At 63.1% G+C, this 14736-nt stretch overlaps 2 protein-coding genes across 2 annotated transcripts; both read right to left on the reverse strand.

The window, feature by feature from the left end:
- Positions 1-627: 627 nt before the first annotated feature.
- On the reverse strand, positions 628-4959 carry LOC113997958 (digestive cysteine proteinase 1-like). The gene is made up of 11 exons (XM_039381269.1): positions 4911-4959; positions 4370-4429; positions 4006-4098; positions 3702-3874; positions 3203-3443; positions 2458-2659; positions 1910-2103; positions 1717-1808; positions 1470-1631; positions 1066-1255; positions 628-935 (listed from the first exon to the last, which is right to left on the reverse strand). The coding sequence occupies exons 1-11, from the start codon at positions 4957-4959 to the stop codon at positions 748-750; spliced, it is 1644 nt and encodes a 547-aa protein (XP_039237203.1). The 3' UTR covers positions 628-747.
- Positions 4960-6271: 1312 nt separating this feature from the next.
- On the reverse strand, positions 6272-13025 carry LOC113997989 (digestive cysteine proteinase 1-like). The gene is made up of 11 exons (XM_027740280.2): positions 12959-13025; positions 11814-11873; positions 11490-11582; positions 11228-11400; positions 10116-10359; positions 9818-10010; positions 9523-9716; positions 8779-8870; positions 8553-8714; positions 7811-8000; positions 6272-7124 (listed from the first exon to the last, which is right to left on the reverse strand). Exons 1-11 carry the CDS (start codon positions 13008-13010, stop codon positions 6937-6939), a joined length of 1641 nt encoding a protein of 546 aa, XP_027596081.1. The 5' UTR covers positions 13011-13025; the 3' UTR covers positions 6272-6936.
- Between the last annotated feature and the right edge of the window lie 1711 nt (positions 13026-14736).

Below are 14736 nucleotides of genomic sequence, written 5' to 3' on the forward strand. Positions count from 1 at the left end.
TTCACCTGGCCACGAAGTTTGGGGGTGAAGCTCTGGAGCAAGGAGAGATGGAAGGAGCACAACAGCTCTGGAGTGGCAGCTCTGAGCCTGGCTGAGCCCCAGGATCCCCAGGCAGCCCTCCCTGAAGTGTCCTGGGTGAAATGACTCCTTTGGGTCCATCTGGGCTCCCTCCACCCAAGGGACCCTCCCCATGCTCTGCCTTCCCCCTGGCAGGTGGGGAAACGGAGTCACCGGGTGCTGATCTGTGAGGGAGCCTGGAGAGAGGCTGAGCAGAGGACCCGGGAGTCTCTCTCTTCCCAACACGACACCAACTGCTGAGATGGGGCAGAATCCTGTTGGGAACTGGAGTCTGAGCCAAGCCCAGCTTCTGAGAGAGGATTCAGGCTCCTTCCCGCTGCTGGGGAAGGGAGTGCTGGCACTTCTGGGGGTGGCACTGACAACCCTGGGGTTCAGGCACATGTAACCCAGACAGGGCTGAGCACAGGGTGGAACTCATCACACAGAGGCTGCAGAGTCAGTCACAGCCAGGGCTGTGGTTGGTGGCAGATGGGTTGAGACTGGTTGAAGACACCCCAGCAGGACACAGAATCACTTCTACAGCTTTTTATTGCCAAAATGGTTAAATACCTCTGCAGAGGGCTGGGAGCATCCTCTGACCTCCCAGCTGAGCTGCCCCACAATTACCTCCCACTGCCCCACATCCCTCTGCCAGCTCTGCATCCATCTGGAGCTGCCCAGGAGGGGACATCAGGCCAGGATGGGGAAGGAGGCGGCGGTGGCCACGCCGCAGTTGTTGTCCTTCATGGCCATGAGGATGTAGCCGTCGTTGCCCCAGTAGGTGGACCAGGAGTTCTTGATGAGCCAGTAGCCCTTGCCGTGCAGGACCCCGTAGCCCACGGCCAGCACCGCGTGGTCCAGCGCCCACGTCTCGTTTCCTGGACGGAAGAGAGAAGAAAACAAAGCCGACTCAGTCCCTGTCTCGGAGCTAAATCCCACCCTACACATATTTTTGCTTATCCCAGCGGCAATGAGCAGGGTATGGAGCCTCCAGGGGCCGGGACTCACCGCAGAGGGGCTCCTCGTAGACACCGTTGGCGTAGAAGGCGAAGGACTTGTGGGAGGCGTCGATGTTGACGGCCACGGGGCCGTGCTTGACCAGCGCAGCCTTCAGGGCCACGGCACTGCCCGGTGCCACGCGGGCGTAGCCAGCCAGGGGGGCCACCAGCTCCGACTGGTTACAGTGACAGTAGCCATTCTGGAGTGGGAGCAGGGAAAGCTGAGGTGGCACCAGGGTCCCGGGGCAGGTTGGGGTAGTGAGGAGGTGGGAGGGAGTGGGGCAGCTCAGATGGAGCATCCGAGGTGGAGCCATCTGCTGCCAAAGGGCCGATGGCTGGTTTGGGAGAGCCTGGAGGGAAGGACTGGGGAGGGGGTGGCACTGCACCCACTCTGAGTGGCACTGCCACCCTCACCTGCCCCAGGTAGGGCCCGTAGGACTCGGTGCTGGCGATGCCACCGTGTTTCTTGATCCACTCATAGGCTCTCCACTCCTCCCCCCCGTCACAGGCGTAGTTCCCGAAGCCCCAGGAGCAGTCGATGAGGACTTGTTGGGACAGGGAGGTCAGCACACCGGTCTGTGGGGGGGACACGCTGCAGGAATGGGGACAGGCGCCCTGCAGGCACCCCGTCCACCCCCGTGGGGCACAGCCCCGCTCCCACCTTGAGGAACAGGGCACCTTCCATGGCCCCTGTGGTGGCGAAGCTCCAGCACGACCCACAGACAGCCTGGTCCTTCACGGGGGTGACGGCGCCTGGGGACAGCGGGGTGGGGACAAGTGACCAACTGGGCTGCTGGCTGTCCCTACACAGACCCCAGTGTGCACAGCTCTGGTGTCACCAGCCCCCTCCTCACCGTAGAGCCGCCAGTCGAGGCTCTCGGGCAGGGTGAGGCCGGCGTAGAGGTGGGCGGGGAAGGGCTGCCCGTTGTTGGGGTCCCCGCTGCGCCGGCGGCCCCGCAGGGCTGCCAGTTCCTGGGGCGTGCGGTCGGCCAGGTGGTTCAGGGCCAGCGTGTAGGAGAGCGCGGCGCGGTTCCGGGAGTGCACGAACCTGGGGCACGGCGGGAGGGGAGTGGGGAGCCCCCTCCCTGACCCCCCCCCCCAGCACATCCCCTGGCATCCTGTGCCGCAGGGGTGTGAGAGGGGAGTGAGGACCCCATCCCTGAGCCCCCCCAGCCCATCCTCGTGGTCTCCTGTAACTCATGTCTGTGAAAGGGGAGTGGGGGCCCCATCCCTGAGCCCCCCCAGCCCATGCCTTGTCATCCTATTCCACCTGCCAAGAGGTGAGTGGAGATCCAATTCCTGACCCCCCAGCCTGTCCCCTGACATCCTGTACCACGTGTCTGTGAGAGGGGAGCAGGGTACCCCCTCCCTGAGCCCCACCAGCCCCCCTGCCCTCCCGTACCTCATGTTGTGGATGAAGGTGTGCCTGCGGTGCTCGTGCTCCTCCTCGCTGCCGTAGCTCTTCCCAAACTGCTCCTTGTAGCGGTGGAAGAGGCGGTGGTGGATGTGGTCTGTGTCCGGCCCCCTCCCCACAAACTCCTGCATGGGGTTGGCCACGAGGAGGTGCTCGGGGCTGCCCGTGGGCCACTGCTCACACTGCACCCCTGCCACGAGACATGGGCGGTGCTGGTGCCTCCTGGGCTGGGCTGGGCTCTCCTGGGCCCCCAAAACCATCAAGGCTGCCCGTCCCATCCAGGGGGGATCTGCATCCACACATCCTTCCAGAGCCATCTCTTGAGCTCCCACCATCCCACCCGGCACCCTGAGCATCAAGGGAGCACCCACATCACCCCAGCTCTCATCCTGCTTTTTTCCCAGGCGAACCAATTCACCAAAATTATCAGGCTCATAGAATCCTGGAATGGTTTGGACTGGAAGAGACCTTAAATCTCATCTTGTTCCACCCCCCTGCCATGGGCAGGGACACCTTCCACTAGCCCAGGTTGCTCCAAGCCCCATCCAACCTGGCCTTGGACACTTCCAGGGATCCAGGGGCAGCCACAGCTTCTCCGGGCAACCTGTGCCAGGGCCTCCCCACCTTCACAGGGAAGAATTTCTTCCTAATATCCAATCTAAACCCTTCCAAAAGCCCACATTTAAGAGTGTTTAGGTGTCAGCACTGGCCGTGGGTGCCCAGGGATGCTCACCCTCGGGGAGCTGGAAGACGCCGGGCGGGAAGCGGTGGCTGAAGGAGGAATAGTCGATCTCGTACTTGTCGTAGTGGGAGCCCAGGAGGCTGTTGAAGCCCCTCACCTCGTAGTGCAGGGGCACGGGGCCGCGGGCAGAGCTGCCCACCCGCAGCGTGTACACGTTCTTCTTGTGCCCCCAGTAGGAGACGTTCTGCCACACGGCGCAGCGCTGCCCTCGGAACCGCTCCTCCCGCACGCGCTGGGGACACACGGCGGGGACCAGAGTGCCACCCCAGCATGAGCTGGGGCACCCCACGGTGATGCCACCCCTACCCTGCATCCTGCCACGCCGAATGCAACCCCCCCAGTCCATCACCCACGGCCACATCCAGCCATGCGTTCACCAATTCCCGCCTCACGGGGAGGTACCCCCCAGACACCCCTTACCCACACAGTGCCCTCGTCCCTCCCTTTGCCTGCCCCATCCCACATCCTGGAGGGCCGTTCCCAGGCTCACCCTGAAGTTCTCCAGGCTGGGGAAGACGCTCTGGGGGGCGATGAGGGCCCCGATGGTGCCGTTGATGCGGAAGCACTTGCGGACGTTGAGCTCCGTCTCCGTGGTCTCCGGGGTCACCTTGAAGCTGGCGCCGAAGGGCTCCATGGAGCCAAACTGGTAGGTGACCACTTGGCCTGCGGGCAGGGAATGTCAAGCCTGGCACAGTGATGCCTCTCGGGGCTCTCCTGGTGTTTTCCCCAGAGGTGCTGGGGCAGAAGGAAGGGGATGCTGAGGGGCGGGGGGCCGGACCCCCTTCTGCACCCACCACCGTAGTACTCGATGCGGCTCTTCCCCCCCGTGAGGTTGTACCAGGCTTCAAAAGGCTCCCTGATCTCTGCATAGGGCAGGCTGATGATTCCTGTGGGCACAGAGAGGCGGGACTCGGGGGCTGTGGAGCGGGGCTGAGCCTCAGGGGCATCCCCTGTCCCCCTTCCCTGACCCTCTGGAGCACCCTGGGGTCCCGCAGCATCACCCCATGGTCACCCCCAGCAGCGCCCCACGGCCCCGAGCACCCCAACTTCGGCATTCCTGGGGGAATTGGAGCCTCCTTGCTCAGGCATGTCAGGTGGGAGCCGGTGGCTGGAGGTGCAGGACCCCCTTGGGCTGGGCACCCTGTCCCTGAGCAGTACCTGTGACATGGTAGATGTCCCCAAATGTGGGTGTCTCCAAAGGACCTCTGCACTCTGCTCCTGCAAGAAAAACGGAAACAAACCCCAACCCCCCTGATTTCCCATCTCCCCACCGCAGGGGCTGGCAGCAGTGCTGGCCCTTGGCCTGCTGTCCCTCAGGAGAGGGGGACAGACCCAGGGGAGCCTGTGCTGGTGGCAAGGCAGGGCAGACACTGGGGGTCCCCAAGCCAGGGGTCCCCACTCCTCCACCCGCCCTCTGGCTGACCGATCTCCAATCTCCCTGGGGGTGTGACCAGCTCAGGGGCACCCCAAAGCCCCCCCTGCACACCCCAAATATACACCCCCCTATAGAACACTGCCTACTGCCCTGCCACAGCTCCAGGAATGGGGACAGGGACAGAGCAGCCCCGTCCCAGGGCAAAGACCCTCAGTGGCCCAGGACCACCACAGTGCCCAGGGCGAGGGGCATGATGGCATCACCCCGGGATGGGGGCACAGCACCCACCCCCCCACCCCGAGCCCAGCCAGGGTGAGGGCTCACCCAGCAGCACAGCAGCCCCCAGCACCAGCAGCCCCCTCAGCCCCTCCATCCTGCCCACGCTGCTGCCCTGCACCCACGGGTGATTAAATACCACCGGTGGGTGGGCAGGGAGCTGCGGGCAGCCAACGGGCACAGCCCCCCCTTCCCCGGGCTGGGATGAGACCAGGGGGAAGGCGGGGCTTTGTCTTGCCCCCCTGTCCCACCACGGGCACTCCTCCATCCCTTCCCACCCACACCAGGGTGGGTGCTGATGCCGTGTGCTGGTGGGGCTTGGGGAGGGGGGGTCAGGGTGGGACCCCGGCCCCTGTGGGTGCCCCATGGATTGGGGGTTTGGGGATGGGTGCTGGGGGTGTCCCTGTGCCCCCACCCATCCCCGGTGTGGCACTTTGCCAGCCAGGATCCGCTGCGAGCAGGGGGAGCATCTGCAGCAACCGAGGGGGCAATGGGGTGCAGTGACACCCACCCAGGCACCCCAGAGCCCCCCTGGGGTGGGACAGGAGCCAAGGCGACCCCACCAAAGGAGAGACAGAAAGATGGGGAGGTGGGGGCTGTTTGCACCCCTGCATCCTTACGGATACACCATCAGGGCAAGGCCAGGGCTGCGATTAGAGGGGGTTTCATTGGAAAAAGGGGGAAAAATGCAGATGAAATGTCGGGAGCAACATGGCAAAACAGCCCTGGGGAGGAGCGGGTGCAGAGTGGCCTTCACCCCTCCCACTTGCCACGTGTCCAGCTGGCCCCCAGCCCAAGGTGACAACGAGCCCCAAACAAAGCTGATAAGGGCTTTGCGGGGTCTTGTTGGGCTGGACTGGGCTGCACCCCGGGGTGCAGGGCTGGGCTGGTGCCCCCCCGGGCTGCAGCACCTCCCCAGGGACCCGTGGAGGTTTGAGTGCTGAAGGCAAAACAAGAGATGAAGTGCCTGAGCACTGACCCTCCGAATGACTGGCTGGGATGATGCATCCCAATCATTCCTGGGCAGTGATGAACAGCTTTTGAAGTCGTGATACCAAGCCTGACTCAAGCAGGTCTTCCAAAATGTTATCCAAGTGCAAGTTATTGTTTTGCTTTCCCCCCCTCCCGATGTTTTTGGTTTTGTTTTTTATTCTCTGGGAGGGATATTCAGGTTATAGTGGAGAATATTCAGGATATTCAGGAATATTCAGGAGATACTCAGGTTATACTGGAGAAAAGCCTAGGAAATTTAATGATCTGGCCTGAAAAAACTGTGAAAAAACTGAAATCTATGAAAAGCCTGAAAAACCATCACAGCCCACCACTGCAAACGTGCATCCTGCCCTGAGGATGCGCCAGCAAAGATGGGAGACCACCAGGCTGAGGGCAGGGAGAACTTCCCACCCTGTTTTAGTATCCTCATGCACTGATCCCGTTCTCCAGGATGGCTTGATCCCAAACTAGGAGCTCCCAGCTGAGCCATGGCCACGGGGTAAAGGGGGAGCAGCCCCAGGGGGTGAAGGGTGACACTGGCAAACACCCCGGTGACGTCCCCACCCACAGCCACAACAGGGACCAGGGCAGTGGGGCAGAGGGTGGATGCCTCCCCCCCTCCCTGACACCCCACGCCAGGAATTTCTCATCTCAGCAGAAATCCCTGGGGTTGTTTGTGCTCCACCTCAGAGACAGGGCTGGAAAAGCCGCTCCCCTCGCCCCGGGTGTCTGGGACGGGCTGTGAGAGCCAGCTGGCTCTGCCAGGCAGGTCCCCTCCCTGGGAGGCCCCTGGGGTCCCACAGGACCAAGAAAAACCAGCCTGGGGGCAGGATGTGTCACGGGGGTCTGCACAGGGGGCACAGCTGGGTGGGCAGCAGTTGAATCCCTGCTGTAGGAGCCATCCGGTATTTTTCCAGTGTCTTTATTGGCCAGCCCACTGCTGGGTCCCCATCCTGCCCCGTGTCCAGCACCCCCTGGCCCTGTCCTGCTTCCTGCTGCCTGGGGGCTCCACCGAAGGGGCTGATCCAGGGCTGGGTGCCCAGAGTGTCACCGAGGGCTGTCCCCACAGGGCCGGGGTGGCTCAGGCCAGGATGGGGTAGGTGGCCTCGGTGGCCACGCCGCAGTTGTTGTCCTTCATGGCCATGAGGATGTAGCCGTCGTTGCCCCAGTAGGTGGACCAGGAGTTCTTGATGAGCCAGTAGGTCTCTCCCTGCAGGACCCCATAGCCCACGGCCAGCACTGCATGGTCCAGAGATCCTGGTGTGTTGTCTGCAGGGAATGACGTGGGAGAGGGTTCATTTGGAGAGCATTCCTGTTCAGAGAGCATCCCTGTCTGGAGAGCATCCTTGACCTAAGAGCATCCCTGCCCAGTTATCATCACCATCTAGAGAGCATCCCTGACCTAAGAGCATCCCTGTCTGGAGAACATCCCTGTACAGTGATTATCCTTGTCAGAGAGCATCCTTATCCAGTGAGCATCCCTGTTTGGAGACCACCTGTATCCAGAGAACATCCCTATCCAGAGAGCACCCCAGACCTAAGAGCATCCCTGTCCAGAGACCATTACTGTCTGGTGACCATCCCTGTCTAGTGAGCATTCCTGTCTGAAGACCATCCCTGTGTGGAGAGGATTCCTGTCTGGAGAGCAACCCTGTATGGACAGTATCCTTACCCATAGAGAGAGATCCTGACCTGAGAGCACCCTGAGAGCACCCCTGACCTAAGAGCATCCCTGTCCAGAGACCATTCCTGCCTGGTGACCTCCCTGTGTGGAGAGGATCCCTGTCCAGCGAACATCCCAACCTGGAGAGCACCCCTGCTCCCAGGGCTGCCCACAGAGCACCACAGGGCCGGTCCCCTCCACCCTTCCCTGGACTGCCAGGATGGGAACTGGCTGTCCTGGCAATTCCCTGGGCACCCAGGTCCCGCTGTGCCCCGTGTGCCACCCGACTCACCGCACTTGGGCTCGTAGTAGATGCCGTTGGAGTAGAAGGAGAAGCTCTTGTGGGAGGCGTCGATGCTCACGGCCACGGGGCCGTGCTTGTAGATGGCGGCTTTGACGGCCGTGATGTTGCCCGAGGTGACGTTGACGTAGCCTGTGATCTTGGCCAGCATCTCCGACTGGTTGTAGTGGCACAAACCGTTCTACACACCCAGGGGACACACAGACTGTCAGCAGCACGCCCTGGTCCCTCTCCCCGTGCCCACCCTGCCTGCTCCCCGTGGACCTCTTCCCAGCGATCCGGGGTTTGGGCTGTGACAGCGTTCCCGCTGTGCTCCCAAGCCCAGGGTGGTGGGGATGTTTTCCCAGTTGCACAGGGAGCTGGCTCTGCACCCCAAGCCCCGGGGGGGCTGTTGCCTGTGTCATGCAGCCACATCCCTGTCCCCAGGCAGCTTTGCTCCATCCCTGCTCCCCAGGGTACGGAGTGACCCACAGCACCACCCATGGGTGGAGGAGCCTTGTCCCTGTTTTGCAAGAAGAGAAACTGAGGCACACAGTGATGAAACTGCCCAGCTGAGCCCTGGGGCTTGGCTTTGGACTGTGCTTTGAACCACAGGAGCCTGCTGCCTTGGGGATGAGGTGACATCCACACCTCCAGAGCCTGCTAGTGCCTTTGACCCATCGAGGTGGGTCCCACCGTGGCTTTAAGCTCCAAGACACTAGGGACTCTGTCAAGGACATGGACCCACCCCTACCTGTCCCTTGTAGGTGCCGTAGGACTCGGTGCTGGCGATGCCACCGTGTTTCTTGATCCACTCATAGGCTCTCCACTCCTCCCCCCCGTCACAGGCGTAGTTCCCGAAGCCCCAGGAGCAGTCGATGAGGACTTGTTGGGACAGGGGGGTCAGCACGCCGGTCTGTGGGGGGGACACGCCCTGCAGGCACCCCGTCCACCCCCGTGGGGCACAGCCCCGCTCCCACCTTGAGGAACAGGGCACCTTCCATGGCCCCCGTGGTGGCGAAGCTCCAGCACGACCCACAGACAGCCTGGTCCTTCACGGGGGTGACGGCGCCTGGGGACAGCGGGGTGGGGGGTGAGAAACTGGGTGGGCACCGAGGGATGGGGGCAGGTGGGAGGGAAACTGAGGCAGGAGGTGAGTTCCAGAGGCAGCACAGCCAGGGCTTGGTGTTAATCAGGAAAGGTGGGGAATGCACCAGCAAAACTGGGATCCCCGCCCTTGGGCTGGGGCAAGCTCTGGGGGTGTCACTCCCAGCTGATGGAGTTGTGAGGGAAGGATGTGGCTTCAGATGTCACACCTGTCCCTGGAGCACCAGACTGAATGAGGGCCAAGTGCTGACCCAGCTGCCTTTAATCACAGAATCCCAAAATGGATTGGGCTGGAAGGGACCTTAAAGCTCATCCTGTTCCACCCCCTGCCACGGCCAGGGACACCTTCCACTAGACCAGATTGCTCCAAGCCCCATCCAACCTGGCCTTGAACACTTCCAGGAATGAGGCATCTCTGTACAGCCCATCCCAGTGCCTCAGCACCCTCACAGAGCCCGGCTGAAACCCAGCTTTGATCCAGCTGCCGAGCAGAGCAGGGACCACGGGGAGATGTGGACCCCCAGAAGCAGCAAAGCCCCACAGGCTCCTCAGTGCAGTGACAGGGAGCAGGGGGGTCTCAGTTGGACCGGGTTGGGTCCCCCCAACCCCACACCTACCGTACATGCGCCAGTCGAGGCTCTCAGGCAGGATGAGGCCGGTGTAGAGGTGGGCGGGGAAGGGCTGCCCGTTGTTGGGGTCCCCGCTGCGCCGGCGGCCCCGCAGGGCTGCCAGTTCCTGGGGCGTGCGGTCGGCCAGGTGGTTCAGGGCCAGCGTGTAGGAGAGCGCGGCGCGGTTCCGGGAGTGCACGAACCTGGGGCACGGCGGGGACAGCACAGGCTGGCACTGCCACCTCCTCCTCGGGCTGAGGAGCACCCCCAGAGAGCCATCACCCACTCCCCCGCCTGCCTGTACCTCATGTTGTGCACGAAGACGCTCTGCCTGTGCTCCAGCTCCCGCACGGAGCTGTACTGCCGCCCCAGCCGCCGCCGGTACTCGTGGAAAGCCTGGTGTGCCCAGGGCTGGTGCCGCCCCACCAGGTCCTCCATGGGGTTTGCCAGCACCCGGTGCTCCGCCGCGGCCCCCGGCAGCACCCCGCACGTGGTCACTGGGGACAGGGAGGGGACACCGTCAGCCCGAGCCCCGCGGGCAGGGCAGGGCAGGGCAGGGCAGGGCAGGGCAGGGCAGGGCAGGGGGGCCCTCCCTGGCTCACCGTTGGCGGGGAGGTCGAACACGGAGGGGGGGTAGCTGTTGTCGAAGTCGGTGTAGTCGATCTCGTACTTGTCGTAGTGGGAGCCCAGCAGGCTGTTGTAGCCCCGCATCTCGTAGTGCACGGGGGCCACCCCGCAGCTGGAGTTGGTGACCCACAGGGTGTAGACGTTCTTCTTCTGCGCCCAGCGGGTGCTGTTCTGCCACACGGCGCAGTACCGGCCCTGGTAGTACTCCTCCCGCAGGAACTGGGGGGGACACGGCATCAGGGAGGGCTCCCCAACCCCCCCGAGGCGTCCCCCTCCCCACCCGGCCCCTTTGCACAGCCCAGTGCTCCCAGCACACACACTGGCTGGATCCAGAGGCTCCATGGACATAAGCACATGCTTGGGATGGAAACTGGGGCAAGGATTTGGGGAGCAACACAGGGCAGACCCCCCCCATTTGGCTCGGCGGTGCTCCCAGTGCTCACACAGCCCAGTGCTCCCAGTGCACACACCGGGCTCTCCACCTGGATCCGGAGGCTCCATGGCCATGAGCACACACCCACAAGTGGGATGCAAACCGTGGGCAAGGATTTGGGGTGCCACACAGGGCAGACCCCCCCATCTGGCTCAGCGGTGCCCTGGGGACACCCCACTGTGCAGAGCACTCTGTGTGCACCCACAGCGGGAGGTCTGGCTTCCAAAGGCTAAAGAGCTTCCAGGTTTTTCCCGAGTGTTTCCAAGCTCTCTCCCTGCGGGCAGTGCCCAGCTGGGTGGCAGCCTGCTGTCCCCAGCGATCACGTGCTGTGCCCAGCCCTGTCAGAACCTGGGGCCAGCGGGAGCTGAGCCGCCCTGCAGAGACTTGCCCAAACGGTGCCGAAACGCCGGCGTTCGTGTGGGATGTGGCACGTCCTGACACGGCTGCTGGAGTTGGGAAAGGAGCCGGCGGTCCGGTCCCAATCCGGGTGGGGAAGTGACCCTCCCTGCGCCCTGGGGTGTGTGGGGGGGCACGTCCTGGCCTGTCCCAGCACCCTGCACCCCTTGGACGGAGAGGAGCATCTCCCAGCACCCCTTCCCACAGCCTGCACGTGCTCCGGGCAGCGGGGCAGATCCGGGCTCTGGCGTTTCCCACCTTAAAGCCTTTCATGTTGGGGAAGACGCTCTGAGCCTTCACCACATCCTCCTCGGAGCCGGGCAGCTGGAAGCATTTCCTGGCATTCACCTCCTTCTCGGTGGTCTCTGGGGTGATCTTGTACCTCATCCCATAGGGCTTCACCGCTGCCAGCTGGTAGGTGATGACCTGCCCTGTGCCCGTGGGGACGGGAAGCTGAGGCAGGGTGGTCCTGCCAGCGCAGGGTGGGCGCAGCTGGAGCAGGTGGGTGCCCACCTCTTACCTCCATAATACTGGATCCGGCTCTTGTTCCCTGTCAGGTTGTACCAGGCTTCGAAGGGCTCCTCGATCTCAGCATAGGGCAGCTTAATGACCCCTGTGAGCCCCCCCAGACAGGTCAGCCCCAAAGCCTCAGCACCCTGACATCCCTCCCTGGGCCCCCAAGAGCCTGCAGCTCACCAAGCCACTGTCCCCACGGGCGACAGGACAGGGAGAGGCACTTGGCTGTGGAAAGCTGCCCCAGTCTGGCACTGGGACAGCCTGGTCCTGCCCAGTGCTGGGCATCCTCTGCTCCCCCCCAGCAAAGGGGGTTGTGTGGTCCTGTTACCTCGGACGTGGTAGATGGAGCCAAACTGAGGGGGTGGGCGGGAGAGCACATAGTCCTGTCCTGGAAGGCAGAGAGGGGCAGGGGTGAGGGGGGGCTCTGTGTGTCCCCCCAAGCTGAGTTGGGGACAGGAGATGTCCTGAGCCAGTGTCTCCTTCCCTGCAACTTGGGGCCCCCCTGCTTGGCCAAAAGAACTCCCCGAGCCCACCGGTGGCATATCCACGGGACACCAAGGCACTGACACCTTCCCAGGGCCAGATCCAGGGTCACCACCATGCCACAACCTGCCACGACACTGGGGTGAGCCCTGCGCTGTTGCACCCCCAGGGAACCCCAGTTCCTGGGATGACTGTTGGGGTGATGCCCCAGTGTCACCCCCAGCATGGGTGGCCGTGGCGTTGGGTGATGTTTCCAAGGGGGGACACAGCCAAGCTGTCCCCAACACACATAGCGTGGTTGAGGGGTGCCAGGGAGCTGACTGATCCCACCTGGCATCTCCCAGTGACCTCCCCAACCTCCCTGAGGGCTCCCAGCTTGTGCAACCCCAAGCCACGCCAACACACCCGCCACTGGGAACGGGCCTTTCCCTACGTCAGCATCTTCCTCCTCGCCGGGAGCAACCGGCAGCACCTGCCCCAGGACCAACCCCGAACCCCAAACCGGGGGGAGCCAGGGCCAGGCAGCCCCCCACTGCACCCCAGGCTATCCCGTGGGTGCCCATCACACCCTGTGCCCCCACAGAGAGTGCCCGGGGTGGGGGGAGCAGTGACCCCACAACCCTGCTTACAGCCACACAGAAAGGGGGTCCCACAGGGGCACAGTCCCCTGTCACCCCCATCCCCTCTCCCCTGCTTCCTTAGGTTAAACACCTTGGGTTAAAGCCATAGTTTAGCCATGTTTTCTTCCCCTCACCCTCACCAAACCCTCAAGGCACGTCCCCCCCTCTTTGCCACCCCACCCCAACTCTGCCTCGGAGGAACCGCAAACTTTAGGACCCAACGAGCAATGAAACCACTTCCCAAATCTCCAGCCTGCCCCGCCGCGCAGCGCGGGTGGGGGGGGAACCTGTTGAGGTGCTCCCACCTCCCTCCCACCCCCGTGGTGCCCCCAGTGGGGACAGTGCCATGAGAGGGGGGGTCCAGACTCACCCCAGATGAAGACGCAGAGCGCAGAGGCCACGAGCCAGCGGAGAAAACCCATCCTCACCTCCCCGGCTCGCCCGGAGCCGCCTCCTCAGCTTTAATCCGGAGCCGGCGGCAGCGAAACCCGCCGGAGCCAATGCAGGAGTCCGGGCCCTCCCCGGAGGAGGGAAGGAACCGGCATCATGTGGTGCCTGGCGGGGGGACGGGCACCCTCGGGGTGCTCGGCGGGGAGAGCGTGTCCCGGCAGGGCAGATGGAACAACGCCGGGTGCTGCAGGGGATGGGAGGCGCAGGAGGGGCCCCCCAAAACACCTCCAGCAGCACGTGGGAGGTGCAGGCTGGATGGATCCGTGGGGACCCTCCGGCTTGGGGTCAACCAGGCTTCCTTCCAGATTTGATGTTGACTTGATGGTTAAAGCTCTGGCTGCTTTATTTTATGTGTTGATACATTCAAACAGGTTGAAATCAGCCTCAAGATCCCAAATACCCCGCACAGAAAGTAAGGAGTGGGTTAGCCACAGGCCCTTCTCTCCTGCAAACAGCAAGGGCTCCTGGTAACTGTAATATCACCAGGATCTCCAGGCAGAAAAATCAGTTGAAAGCAGAGACAGCTTCTTCTTACAAACCTTTTTTCAAGTACTGCCTTATCCCACCTAATGCAGAATATACGAATTAGTAAAACTGGGTTTTCATCAAAACAGGCTTCCTTCCCCTTAAGGGTGGGTCGTCACAGCTGATCCCTTCTTCTGCATCCGGGTGGGAGAAATGGAGAGCAAAGTGGGGTGCTCAGGGCTGTGTGTCCCCTCCTGGGCTGCAAAGGGAGACCTCCTTGGGGTCTTTGCCAAGCAGCCCTGATGCCAGGGTGAGGGGCAAGGGGCAGCACCTACAGCACAGGGTCAGGGCTGTGAGCAGTTTGGCCTTACCGAGGCAGGTCCTGGGACTGGGAGCACTGGGAACTCTTTTTTGGGGGGATCGGAGCCAATCATGGGGCGCAAGGGGATGTAGGAACCCCACAGCCAGCCCCAAGGGGAGAGGGGAGGGTTCTGGGAGGCTGGAGGGGCTCATGGCCCCACAGGTGAGCAGTCCCTGTCCCTGCTGTCCCTGCTGTTTCCATCCCCTCCCAGGGACACTGACAGGGCTGTTTCCATCCCCAGCAGGGTCTGAATCCCCCCTCAGCAAGTCCCAGAGCCCCCAAATCCAAGATTAAAGGGGAGCTGTGCTCCCAGGATGAGGTGGGAGGTGACAAGGTGAGGGTGCCACCAGTGTGGGGGGGCAGGTCCCCATCCTGGTGGGCACCCAGGACCTCCACCAGCCCCGGCCCCTCTGTGAGAACAGGAAACATCAGGGCCAGACTTAGTGTCACAGAGGAAAGAGGTCACCCTGCGAGGGTTAACCACAGGACAAGGAGGAGGAGGAGGAGGAGGAGGAGGAAGGCTCTGGAGAGATGAGGAAGGACCCCTCTCCAGCTCAGCTGTGTGGGGAAACAGGGTGGCAGAGCCAGGATGCAGCAGCTCCAGGCTGGAGCGTGACCAGAGCCCCCATCCCACCCCGTGCACCCTCACCCCCCCCTTGAGAGCACAGCCCCACACCGGAAACTGCAGCAGGGGGACACCCAAAAATACCCCTGTCCCCTGTGGTGGGGGGAGGGAGGGCTGGGGGGTGTGCAGGGTGGGGCTCGGTGGAGCTGGGGAGGGTATTTCCATCCAGGGAGGTTCTGATATAGAGGGGAGGCTTCCCTGCACCCCTGGTTTGCACAGGGTGTTCCCCCAGTGAGGGGCCCCATCG

The sequence above is a fragment of the Pipra filicauda genome, unplaced genomic scaffold (genome assembly GCF_003945595.2).
Source record: "Pipra filicauda isolate LSUMZ 115617 unplaced genomic scaffold, ASM394559v2 scaffold219_size1829416_pilon, whole genome shotgun sequence".
Classification (NCBI taxonomy): Eukaryota; Metazoa; Chordata; class Aves; order Passeriformes; family Pipridae; genus Pipra; species Pipra filicauda.

What these genes read in the sequence shown, in the direction of transcription:
- LOC113997958 (XM_039381269.1), bottom strand. Translation starts at nt 4,959, where the DNA reads ATGGAGGGGCTGAGGGGGCTGCTGGTGCTGGGGGCTGCTGTGCTGCTG. An exon ending in GGACATCTACCATGTCACAG is followed by an intron (nt 4,099 to 4,369) that starts GTACTGCTCAGG and finishes CTGTGCCCACAG; the next exon opens with GAATCATCAGCCTGCCCTAT. An exon ending in CCGCATCGAGTACTACGGTG is followed by an intron (nt 3,875 to 4,005) that starts GTGGGTGCAGAA and finishes CCCTGCCCGCAG; the next exon opens with GCCAAGTGGTCACCTACCAG.
- LOC113997989 (XM_027740280.2), bottom strand. Translation starts at nt 13,010, where the DNA reads ATGGGTTTTCTCCGCTGGCTCGTGGCCTCTGCGCTCTGCGTCTTCATC. An exon ending in CCTCGACTGGCGCATGTACG is followed by an intron (nt 8,871 to 9,522) that starts GTAGGTGTGGGG and finishes CGCTGTCCCCAG; the next exon opens with GCGCCGTCACCCCCGTGAAG. An exon ending in CTACTACGAGCCCAAGTGCG is followed by an intron (nt 7,125 to 7,810) that starts GTGAGTCGGGTG and finishes CATTCCCTGCAG; the next exon opens with ACAACACACCAGGATCTCTG.